The sequence below is a fragment of the Lampetra planeri genome, chromosome 57, assembly GCF_965212315.1.
Source record: "Lampetra planeri chromosome 57, kcLamPlan1.2.h2, whole genome shotgun sequence".
NCBI lineage: Eukaryota > Metazoa > Chordata > Hyperoartia > Petromyzontiformes > Petromyzontidae > Lampetra > Lampetra planeri.
In genome coordinates, this window is record NC_136163.1 from 6,586,116 (window position 1) to 6,598,976 (window position 12,861).

General features: G+C 57.5%; 1 protein-coding gene across 1 annotated transcript; it reads left to right on the top strand.

Moving 5' to 3' along the window:
* The first annotated feature begins 1,702 nt into the window (after positions 1-1,702).
* On the top strand, positions 1,703-12,262 carry DSE (dermatan sulfate epimerase). The gene is given in 6 exon segments (XM_078618256.1): positions 1,703-2,485; positions 5,295-5,548; positions 8,048-8,287; positions 9,359-9,566; positions 9,724-10,008; positions 10,010-12,262. Coding segments are annotated over 6 exon segments (3,153 nt in total). The 5' UTR covers positions 1,703-1,967; the 3' UTR covers positions 11,658-12,262.
* The last annotated feature ends 599 nt before the right edge of the window (positions 12,263-12,861 follow it).

Here is a 12,861-nt window from a genome sequence, read left to right on the forward strand (position 1 = left end):
ACGGCTGCTTGCGTTGTTGCCGAAACGTCGTGAGAATTATTTTATTATGTTTTATTTTTATTATTTTATTCTTTCCATTCTACGTGACTTTACCGAAAGAACCAAGAAGACGTAATGACACCGACGACTCTCTACTGGGAGCCTCTTCGTTATGGACACAGCAACAACACAAGGCCCAGGCTTCCTAATTAGCTCATGAAGCTCGCGCCTTCTCCACTCGAAAATCCCCCTCCTCCTCCTCGTGTTCTCCGCCCCTTTAATCCTTCTCCAGCCCCCTTTCTCGAACTTTCCACCACCCCCCTCGCTGTTTGTTTCACCACAGCCAACCCCCGTCTCCTCCTCCAACTTCGCTTCTGGGATCCGACTTCCGTTTTCCGCTTTTTGCCCCCCCCCCCCCCCCGTTTCAATCTTTTCTCCAATTTTGAAAACCCCGCTTCGCCTCCCGACCAATTGTCGCGGATGACGCCAAAAGGCACAAAACTCAAAGACAATGCACCATCAGAGTATGAGAGCTCGGGGTAAGCATTTACACCATTGGAACCTCATTTGGTCCAACACCATGTGAGACTAGGCTCTAAGAAAAGCTGTCTCGGGTGTGGACCAATCAATTTCAAGGACAGTGCATACATGATCAGAGTTGTGTTTTTTGTTTTTATTTCCGACCGCAGGTATTGTGGTCAATGCAAACATGACTCCTTGTAAAAAAAAGGTGTCAGTTTTGTTGCCAGATAAAAGGGGGAAAAAACAATTATCATGTGTCTGTATCGTTCCACGTTCTGCCACGAGGCGTGTGTGGTGGTTAACGCAGACCTGATGTCTTGCCGCAAAAGGTGTTTGAACATCTTAACACAACTTCCGTTTAATTGCCAGAAAGGGTGTTCATTTAAATGGTATTCTTATCGTGTCGTAGCCGAGCTCCACTTGGTAGTATGTAAATCACGCGGCGATGCTGCTGCTTCTGCTGCGTTGGCAGCGGTGCACAAGCAAAGTCCAACTCTAACAACCCATCTTGCTCGGCGGGAATATCACGTGAATATTTAGTCCGAGCATAGACGGTCATCCAACGTCTCACGCAATTCAATAATTACAGCCACGGGAAGGGGGAGCGGTGGGGAAGGAGGGGGGGGCGGTGGGGAAGGGGGGGTGGGGAAGGGGGGTGTGGAAGGGGGGCGGTGGGGAAGGGGGGGTGGGGAAGGGGGGGGAGGGGGGAGCGGTGGGGAAGAAGGGGGGGGCGGTGGGGAAGGGGGGGTGGGGAAGGGGGGTGTGGAAGGGGGGCGGTGGGGAAGGGGGGTGTGGAAGGGGGGCGGTGGGGAAGGGGGGGGGAGGGGGGGGCGGTGGGGAAGGGGGGTGTGGAAGGGGGGCGGTGGGGAAGGGGGGGGGAGGGGGGCGGTGGGGAAGGGGGGGGGCGGGGGGGGGCGGTGGGGAAGGGGGGGGGAGAAGGGGGGGGGAAGGGGGGGGAAGAAAGGAGGGAAGGAGGGGGGGGAAGGAGGGGGGGCGATGGAGGAGGGGGGGGGAAGAAGGGGGGGGAAGAAGGGGGCGGTGGGGAAGGGGGGGGGGAAGAAGGGGGGGGAAAGGGGGGGGGGAAGGGGGGGGAAGAAAGGGGGGGGGAAGGGGGGGGGAGTGATGGAGGGGGGTGGGTGTTGTGGATCCTTTGCTACCTCAGCAGCGTGCGGCGTGAGTCGTCTGGAGAAGGCGGTGGACGTGAAGGCGGTGCTCGGATCGTTCGTTAACGCGCCATTATTTATTGTTTCCACTCAACAACAAATCAACAACAAACCCCGCGTGAAATATTTGCGCCTACACATTTTTTTCCCATTATTTTCATTTCCCCCCCCTTTACTCTCAGCCACGCGTGTAAACCACGCATCCCGCGGATGACGTAGGGGAAAGTCTTGGCAGCGCAGGGGCGAGAATAATAATAATTATAATATATTTCCTTTTTTGTGTGTTTTTTCCCAAAGTAAGCCATGCTCCTGGGTGCTGCTCCGTCTGCGTTGATGTCTCCACCGCGAGACTCGACCGCTCGCTCCACCACCACCCTGAGCTACCACCACCACCACCATCATTGCCTCTTCCTGCTCATCATCATCTCATCCTCAGCGGCTGCTGCTCTCGCTGGCGTGTCAGCCAACCCATCACCCTCGTCCACTCCACCACCACCTCCACCACGGACGGACACCACCACCAGCACCGGCCACCCGATGTTGTTCTTCGGCACCGAGGAGGTCCGGGCGATGAGGATGCGCGCCTCGTCCTCGCACGCCCCCCACGCCGCGCGGCTGCGGGCGGCCGCCCGCGAGATGCTGGCGACCCCCGGCGACTTCGTGCCGCCCCGGGAGCCGTCGCTGTTCGCGGCGCAGTGGAACGAGGCGTTCGGCAACAACCTGGGAGCCCTCTCCTTCTACTGCTTCCTCTACCCCAACCACACGCGCGCGCTGCAGCTCGCGTTGCAGTACATGGACGCGATGGCGGTGCAGCCCAGCTGGTGCGTGCGTGCGTGTGTGCTGTGTGTGTGTGTGCTGTGTGTGTGCTGTGTGTGTGTGTGCTGTGTGTGTGTGTGCTGTGTGTGTGTGTGCTGTGTGTGTGTGTGCTGTGTGTGTGTGTGCTGTGTGTGTGTGTGCTGTGTGTGTGTGTGCTGTGTGTGTGTGTGCTGTGTGTGTGTGTGCTGTGTGTGTGTGTGCTGTGTGTGTGTGTGCTGTGTGTGTGTGTGCTGTGTGTGTGTGTGCTGTGTGTGTGTGTGCTGTGTGTGTGTGTGCTGTGTGTGTGTGTGCTGTGTGTGTGTGTGCTGTGTGTGTGTGTGCTGTGTGTGTGTGTGCTGTGTGTGTGTGTGCTGTGTGTGTGTGTGCTGTGTGTGTGTGTGCTGTGTGTGTGTGTGCTGTGTGTGTGTGTGCTGTGTGTGTGTGTGTGCTGTGTGCTGTGTGTGTGCTGTGTGTGTGCTGTGTGTGTGTGTGCTGTGTGTGTGTGTGCTGTGTGTGTGCTGTGTGTGTGTGTGCTGTGTGTGTGTGTGCTGTGTGTGTGTGTGCTGTGTGTGTGTGTGCTGTGTGTGTGTGTGCTGTGTGTGTGTGTGCTGTGTGTGTGTGTGCTGTGTGTGTGTGCTGTGTGTGCTGTGTGTGTGTGTGCTGTGTGTGTGTGTGTGTGCTGTGTGTGTGTGTGCTGTGTGTGTGCTGTGTGTGTGTGTGCTGTGTGTGTGTGTGCTGTGTGCTGTGTGTGCTGTGTGCTGTGTGTGCTGTGTGTGTGTGTGCTGTGTGTGTGTGTGTGCTGTGTGTGTGTGCTGTGTGTGTGTGTGCTGTGTGTGTGTGTGCTGTGTGTGTGTGTGTGCTGTGTGTGTGTGTGCTGTGTGTGTGTGTGCTGTGTGTGTGTGTGCTGTGTGTGTGCTGTGTGTGTGTGTGCTGTGTGTGTGTGTGTGCTGTGTGTGTGTGTGTGCTGTGTGTGTGTGTGCTGTGTGTGTGTGTGCTGTGTGTGTGCTGTGTGTGTGTGCGTGCTGTGTGTGTGCGTGCTGTGTGTGTGCGTGCTGTGTGTGTGTGTACTGTGTGTAGTGTGTACTGTGTGTAGTGTGTACTGCGTGTGTGTACTGTTGTGTGCTGTGTGTACTGTGTGTGTGTACTGTGTGTGTGCTGTGTGTGTGTAGTGTGTCTATACTGCGTGTGTGTATACTGCGTGTGTGTACTGTGTGTGTGTAGTGTGTGTATGTGTACTGTGTGTGTGTACTGTGTGTGTGTACTGTGCGTGTGTACTGTGTGTGTACTGTGTGTGTGTACTGTGTGTGTACTGTGTGTATGTAGTGTGTGTGTACTGTGTGTGTGTGTACTGTGTGTGTACTGTGTGTGTGCTGTGTGTATGTACTGCGTGGGTGTACTGTGTGTAGTGTGTATGGTGTATGTAGTGTGTGTGTACTGTGTATAGTGTGTGTGTACTGTGTGTGTGTGTACTGCGTGTGTACTGCATGTGTACTGCACTGTGTGTGTGTGTACTGTGTGGAGTGTGTACTGTGTGTGTGCTGTATGTGTACTATGTGTATGTACTGTGTGTTTGTACTGTGTGTACTGTGTGTGCGCTGGGTGTAGTGTGTACTGTGCGTGTGTACTGTGTATGTAGTGTGTGCTGTGTGTGTGTGTACTGTGTGTGTGCGTACTGTGTGTACTGTGTGTGTATGTACTGTGTGTGTATGTACTGTGTGTGTACTCTGTGTACTGCGTGTGTGTACTGCGTGTGTGTACTGCGTGTGTGGACTATGTACTGTATGTGTACTGTGTGTGTACTGTATGTGTACTGTGTGTGTGTACTATGTGTACTGTGTGTGTATACTATGTGTGTACTGTGTGTGTGTGCTGTGCCTGTGTACTGTGTGTGTACTGTGTGTACTGCGTGTGTGTGTACTGCGTGTGTGTACTGCGTGTGTGTACTGTGTGTGTGTACTGTGTGTGTACTGTGTCTGTGTACTGTGTGTGTACTGTGTGTGTGTACTGTGTGTACTGCGTGTGTGTGTACTGTGTGTGTGTACTGCGTGTGTGTACTGTGTGTGTGTACTGTGTATGTACTGTGTCTGTGTACTGTGTGTGTACTGTGTGTGTGTACTGTGTGTACTGCGTGTGTGTGTGTGTATTGTGTGTATGTACTGCGTGTGTGTGTACTGCGTGTGTGTGTACTGTGTGCGTGTACTGTGTGCGTGTACTGTGTGTGTACTGTGTGTGTACTGTGTGTGTACTGTATGTGTACTTTGTGTGTGTGTACTGTGTGTGTGTACTGTGTGTGTACTGTGTGTGTGTACTGTGTGTGTGTGTACTGTGTGTGTACTGTGTGTGTACTGTATGTGTACTTTGTGTGTGTGTACTGTGTGTGTGTACTGTGTGTGTACTGTGTGTGTGTACTGTGTGTGTGTACTGTGTGTGTGTGATTTGTTGACGTGACTAACCTTACCGATTTGCTGGTTCGGGTGGTTGCGGGTTTCACGGCACATTTACATTTACGTGGTCTCACCAAAAAACCTCTATTATGGAGGGTTAAAGGAGAACAAACTTTGGTTGCGAAGACGGAGCGCCCCTACAGCGTTAAGTGTTCGAGTCCGTGAGCGTCACGATGCGATTCAGCAACAGGAGGCGCGATATATAAAAGCCCCCTATAGGTGCCACCGTGCGAAGAGACACATCACAGCGCTTGTTGTTGTTGGATGGGGGCGAGGACACATTTTTCAAGGGACCCGATTTACCGACTACAAAAGAGAGAGCTGTCTATGTATGACCTCTGTAACTTCTCAGCCGACCAATCGTGTTTAAACGAACCGCGTGCCCTCCCAGGTTGGTGCGAGGCGACCCGTCCGACGAGGTGCCCATGGCCCACTCCCTCGTCGGCTTCGCCACGGCCTTCGACCTCCTGCACGGGCGCCTGGGGCCCGCGCGCCGCTCCCTCTACCTGGACGCGATCGTGGCGGCCGCCGGCTACATGTACGAGCGCTCGTTCGACCGCGGCTGGGGCCAGCAGTACCTGCACAACCACCAGCCCACCAACTGCGTGGCGCTGCTCACCGCCGGGCTCGTCGTCATGGCACAGGGTAACGCTCCAACGTCGTCGTCGTCAATTATGTCGGTCAGCTGTACGGTTTTGTAGCTACTAGTTTAGGGGCTCCATAGTTTTTTCTTTTTGTGTTCGTTCGTTAGTTTCTCAATCTGCTTGTCCTGGTGAGGGTCGCGGCGGCAGCGTGTTGAGTAGTGGCGACAGACCTCCCTTTCCCTGGCGACAGACTCTAGCACTACATTACCATACACTACTACACTACTATACACTACTACACGATACACTACACTACTATACACATAGTCTCGCTCTTCCTGGGGAATTCCCAGGCGTCCCCAGGCCAGCTGAGCGACACAGTTCCAGCGCCGCCAGCAGCAGCGTGTCCTGGGCTGGCCCCGGGGTCTTCGCCCAGGGGGACGTTGCTGCTGCTGCTGCTGCCTGGTAGAGGTCCAGGGGCGAGTCTACTGGGAGGCATCCTTACCAGGTGCCCGAACCACTCTTCTCACTGTTTTTTGTGAAAAGAGTGAAACGTCTTTAGCCAATCAGATTGCACGCAGATGGACGAAGTAATATTTCCCGGTCATTGAAATAAGCGGCCCCAACGCCGTGACCCCAACGCCGTGATCCGTGGTCTACATGCTGCTGGATGAGGGCCAGCGGATTGGGGGGCCGTAAACAGAACTTTTTTTTTTGGTGGGTGGGGGGGGCGGCGTTAAAGAGACAGGGTTTCCACCTCTGAGCTGCCAAAAGTCTCGGACGCATCGTGAAAAAGACGGAGAGAGAGTAACCCACAATGCAGCGGGGCTGGGGCGGTCTGTCGTGGCGGGCGGTGGCGGCTACGCTGCTGCGCGTGGCAGCTGCCTGTGAGCCCGCACCGCGTGTGGATGCAGCGGTGAGGGCTGGTGGATCGCCGCACACACACACAGATGTTGTTTGCGAAACTCCCTTCCCGTGGGGGTGGAGGAGGAGCCGTTACCCTGACTCGCCAGGAGAATGCGGGACAGCATCTGTCCCGTCTGTGTGGGGTAGAGTTGTTGCCCGCTCGGACTCGTGCGTTTTCTCCGGGTGCTCCAGTTTCCTCCCTCGTCAATTGGCTGAAAACGTCTCGATATATAGAGGATTGCAGAGCTTGGGCAGTCGTTGCGAGTGCCGGCTCACCGCCTGGCTGCTGCCTTCCAGCTGTGTGCGTGTTCCGTCAGCGATAGTGAGATGCACAATGTGCGAACATTATTATGCAGCTTAACACATAGGAGGCTTTCGCGACCAATATCATCCATAATATAGCTTTTTAGGGTTAGATCGCGTAAATATAAATGTGTTGTTAAACCCGCCACCGCCCGACACAGCCAACTAGTGAGGTTTGTCAGGTAAACCGAACGTGCCAATTCGTCACTAGTACAGCACTAACCGGTGTGTTGGAGAGCCAAGCCACAACATTTACAATCAGAGTACGACGTTTCGGCAGTTATTACCACTAGCTTCATCATTATTATACAACCGATACATAATTGAGCTTTCAACGTCCCGGGAAGCCTCACAGCTTTCCCAAAGAGAGCCACCCCAAAAAAATAACTTTAATTTGGACTTTTAGTGTTTAATGACATATTTACCGTGGGACATGCACCTAAAACAATAGGACAGCCTTGCGGAAAACCAGGACCAGTTGTAACCGCGGTGACGTGAAAACCAACGTCACATCAAAGTTAGGCGACAAGTCGCGTGAAATTATTACATTCATTGAAATAAACTGCAATGATTCGGCAGCGTTACGTTTTGTTTGTTTGTTTACAATTAGCGAGCGGGGGAAACCTGCACGACAGTTTCCTGCCATATTCTCCACTAAACTTCAATTTGTTTCCGCCTACGCCGCAGAGGGATTTTGAATAATAATAATGATATGGAGAGCCTCAAGCTGGGCTCTTCACACTTACTTTGTTTCTCCACCAGGGTTCCCGCCATTTCGACTGTTTTTTTGACCAATTCCTTTTTAATGAGTTCCCGCGCGTGTGGGAGGAAAGCGGAGGCGCCCCAAGCAAAATACCCACGATGCACTGCGGGGTAACATTCACCACGTGCGCACATCGACAGCGGCTCAACGCGTCCGTCGGCAGCAACCGTGTGGCCCCGAAATAAAAACCTCATCACTCGCTGCTTTGCTCATTCACTTCTCCAATTGCCCACTCACTTCGTCTCTCACTGATCCACCTTATCTACCACTCGCTCATCCAATCACTTGATCATCCAATCGCTAACTCATCCACCTCATCTAATCATTCACTCATCCACCTTATCTACCACTCGCTCATCCAATCACTAACTCATCCACCTCATCCAATCACTCATTTATCCAACCTCATCATCCACTCGCTCATCCAATCACTCGCTCATCCAATCACTCGCTCATCCACCTTATCACCCGCTTACTCATATGACCTCTCACTCACCTCATCGCTCACTTCCTCGCTCAATCATCTCATACCTTCCGCCCCTCCCACACTCAATCTCTCCCTGCCCCCCGCCCCTCTCACCGCCGCAGGGCACCTGAACGACGCCTACCTGTGGCTGAGCCAGGCGGTGCTGGTGATGGAGCGGGCCCTGCTGCTGCTGCGCGAGGTGCGCGACGGCTCCCTGCACGAGGGCGTCGCGTACGCCTCCTACTCGACACGCTCGCTGCTGCAGTACGTCCACCTGCTGCTGCGCCACCTCGACGTCGACCACACGGGACATCCCTGGCTGCGGCAGCACTTCGCCTTCCTTTACCGCACCATCCTGCCCGGTACGCCGGGGGGCGGGTGGGGGTCTGAGCACCAACACCCCCCCCCCTCATCACCCCCCAGCTCCCCTCCTAAAACTAAACTTTCGTATTTTTACCAGGTAAGGCCCACTGAGCTCTATAGCTCTTTCTTCAGAAGCAACCTTAGCTACACGTAGGCACTGTCCAGGTGGATGGGGCGAGAGGTGGCCGGGGGGGTGGGCAGGGGTGGGTGAAGGGGGGGAAGAGGGGCGGGGAGGGAGGGGAAGGTGTTAGTATGAATGAGCAAGTGAGTGGGTGATGACTGAGTGAGTGAGTAGTCAGGTTAGTGGTCAGGCGAGTGGGTTAGGTGGATGGGCGATGCGATGCGTGGTCAACTTGAGAGCCAGAATTTCACGATGGACAAAAGCGGCCCCGCATCCAAGCTCACTCCGCTTAGCATACCACCGTTCGACGTGGAGGCCTGTGGACCGAGGCGAACCAACGTCGGTGGCGGAGTTGTCGAGCGTGCAGGCGGTGCAACTGCACCGGGGTGGCCCCTGGCCCCGAGGGGCCCGAGGCAGCCCCGCCCTGGGCAGAGCGCGGCGAGCCGGCACCGAGCGCTGGCGGCTGGCCTGGAGGGCCCTGGCAGTGGCGCCGGCTTGGGTCAACATTGGCGGACGACGTGCTAATTGGAGACGGCTGGGCCCCATTTCATTGCTCGCACCGGGGCCCGTGCCAATGCCGCTCGCGCGCGCAGGCGAAGTCTGCTCACGACGGTGGGACCGAACGCGTCGGTACGAGAGATGTAATTGGGCGGTGCGTGGCCGGGCTCATCTGGATGGAATCGGCGATGCTTGGCAGCTTGCCGCGGGCTCGACGGAGTCACTACACCAACGCAGCGATGGCCAAATCTCACCCTAAATGCGCCCAATCCGGTGGGATCTCGAGACGCTAAGTCGGGGTTAAGTCTGGTTATTACGTGGATGGGAGAATGCCTGGGAGTCCCACATTATACGTAGGCTTGGGCTGCAGGGTGGCCAGGATAGCATTCTTGAATCGATCTGTATGGAGCAGGAAAACCGTGCTAACCGAAGGAGCGTGTGACTGCCGCAGGCTTCCAGCGCACGGTTGGGATCGCCGACTCGAACTACAACTGGTTCTACGGCCCCGAGAGCCAGCTGGCCTTCCTCGACGCCTTCGTGATGCGCAATGGCAGCGGCAACTGGCTGGCCGACATGATCCGCAAGCACCGGCCGGCGTCGGGACCCGGGGCGCCCTCCCGCAGCCAGCGCTGGACCACGCTGCACACAGAGTTCATCTGGTGAGACACCAACCCCACAGCACCCCCTACCCCCCCAGGCCTCCCTCCACAGCCGCGCTACGCCGCCCACCGCCGCTTCCGAACCCTCCGACCTCCGTCTCGACGTCCAGCGGATCGAGCGCGGGCCCCCCGTGTCGTTCCCCCGTGAGCCGCGCAGGTTCGACGCGTCGCTGACCCCGCGGCCGCCCCCGGACTTCGGCTCGCCGCGGCTCCACGTCTTCCGCGACTGGGGGGTGGCGACCTACGGCGCGGCGCAGCCCGCCGGCGCCAACGCCTCCTTCTTCTCGTTCAAGTCGGGCAAGATCGGCGGGCGCGCCATCTACGACATCGTTCACGGCAAGCGCTACGCGGCCTGGGTGCGCGGCTGGCGCAACTTCAACCCGGGCCACGAGCACCCCGACCAGAACTCGTTCGTGTTCGTGCCGAGCCGCGGCGGCGCCGGCGGGGGGGGGCGGCGACGCGCCGCCGCCGGCGGCCTGCGTGACGGAGGCCCTCTACGGGCCCAAGTACACCTTCCTCAACAACGGCCTCATGTTCTCCCCGCCCGCCGCTCCGGACGTGTGCTTCCCGCCGTGGCAGGGCCAGGCGACGGAGAGCTGCGACTCCAAGTGGATGCGCTACAAGCGCGGCGCCGCGGGCGACGCTCACGGCCGCCTGGAGCGCGCCCAGGAGCGCGGCGGCGTGGTGTTCGCACGGGGGGAGGCCGCGGGGGCCTACGACGCGGCGCTGGGGCTCGCCAGCGTGCAGCGGAGCGCGCTGCTGCTGCGGCCCGACCTGCTGCTCGTCGTCGACCACGTGCGGCGGCGCCCGGGGGCGCGCGCCTCCCGCATGCGCGCGTTCTTCAACAACGTGGACGCCGGATTCCGCCCCGTGGCGGTGGGGGCGCTGAACGGAGCGGTGGTGGCGGCGCCGGCGGCGGTGGGCGGCGACGGCGGCGGCGTCGGCGCGGAGGCGTGCCGGATGTTCTGGGTGGACGACACCGGAGTGAGCGCGCGCGGAAAGCTGACCGACAGCCCCTTCCGGTCGAACCACTCGTTTGCGGGGAGCTACCTGGCGAGCGTGGTGACGCCGCTGCGCGGGGCCGTGACGCGCGCCGCCTTCGTGTTCCTCGGACCGTCGCTGTCGCTGCGCAGCCTCAAGCTCATCCCACGCAACGACTCCGTCACGGTGTACGTCATCGCCAACTCGGTGCTCTACACCGTCTACCTGCGCACCGACGAGGCCACGGCGCCCGCCGACGGTGGCGCCGGCGGTGCCGTGGCGATGGTGTCCACGGACAGGAACACGGTGTTTTTCGACGGAGGAGCGGAGCTCCCGGAGGAGCGCCCCGCGGAGGACGAGGCCGCCGACGAGGATTACGAGGCCGCCGTCGACAGGACCTTGGAGAGGCTGAGGGACACCTTCAGGGAGCTCGACGGGCGCAGGAACCCCCGGAAGCCTGCGCCGCCCGGGGGCAGCCGACCTCGGGGCGGCTCCCGGAGGACCGCGGAGAAACGCGGGAGCGGCGGCAACCGGGAGAGGCCCCCGAAGCGCCCGCGCGCGAGCAGAACCCGCGACGACGGTGACCATGGCGGTGACCACGGCGGTGACGCGGCACGCGAACCCGCACGGGGGAACAACCCGCGCGCCGATTTCGGCGACTCGGACTTCATCGACACGGCCGAGATGCACGACCGGGGCCTCCCGCGCTGGGAGTTGAACCCCGGCGAGGAGGGCGAGGAGGGCGAGGAGGGCGACGCGGCTCCATCGACGCCCGGGGAAGGCGGCGCTCGGGGTCGGGGCGACCGCCTGCCCGAGCTGCGGCCCAGGCCGGCCGACGCGGCCGTGGCCGCCGCCGGGGGAGGGTTCCGGAACGAGCCGGAGGCGGCGGGGCAGTCGGAGCGCGGAGCGGCCGCCGTGGCGCCCGTGCCGTACGCGCGGATATTCCTGCTCGTCAACGCGTGCGGCTTTGCGGCGCTGCTCGTGGCGCAGCTGCGCTGTGCAGGGCGCCACTGGGTGCTGCACAACCACCGGGTGCTGTACGCGCTGCTCATCGCGGACAGCGTCGCCATCTTCGCCATCTACTCCACGTGCTCCAGGACCGACTGCTAGCGGTGACATCCAACGAGTCACGTGGCAACATCGCCCCGCCGCCGCCTACGGGCTTAACGCCGACTCGCGAGCCGCCGCTGGGCGTTCACCCTTCGCCGCGCAGAGACAGCTGCCCCCAGGGTGTCCCGCTTGGCGAGACTGCCGCAGTGAGATTCGACATGTACCGCACCGGAGGCGCGGCTCAAATGATGGATTATGATGACGATGATGAGCCGAGTGTGACGCCGGACGCATCGTCTTTCTCGGTCACGCAAACTCATCTCCATTGCTGCCAACTGAGACAGTGATGGAAATTCCACATTACCATGGTAGGGGCCCGTGACTCCATGGGATGACCGCTGTTGACTTCCGACAAAGTAGTGCTGCTCGTATTGTTGATCTCATGGGAAAGACGGCGACGACGCTGATGATGACGATGATGGTCAACCTCTGGTATTTGAACTCATGACCTCGTGATTGTGATTTAAGCACTCTGGCCTTAAGGAAAATTCTAAGTAAAAGAAAGTAATGTACAAGTGTGAGATATGGACGAGACGTTTGTGTGCAAAGAGAAAAAGATTTTTATTGTTGTGTTGCAGATAAAATAAATAAATCTATTTTTATTTTCTCGTGTCTTGTTGCAAATTTGTTATACATGTGTATATATTATTATTTTTTTATCCAGATGAAAGAAAATTCGGAATCATAAGTTAAAGAAATACCGTATTTTGCTGGCTAACAATTTTGGTGTTGGACACTGTACCAAAAATAATAATAATCTTTGTAACTCTAATCCGTATTCATCGTCATAATCACACCGATAGCAACAACCTTGCCCATAACATTGCCTCTACTACGAATGCTATACCTGCAATCCAAACACTGCCGTCCCAAAGTGTATAGCCTTGACTGTAGTCCTATCCTCAATCCTATTCCTTGCTCTAACTCTGAGTCTAATTCTCGGCATAAAAGCCACAATAAATATCCTTAACGCTCATCCTCACACTAACCCTGTCCCTAACCGTAGCCCTCGCTGCCATCTGAGCCACAGCTTTTCCTTGAACATATTTCTCATTCCACCGCAACCAAAAAAAAACATTTCAAAGCTCTCCCGTCGGTAGACATTTCCTTACAAAGGGAGAAACGCTCGCCCCTGGGGTCACCATCGTCGTCGTCGTTATTCGTGATGCCTCTGAGGTTGCTTCATCATTTTGAGCGTAAAAAC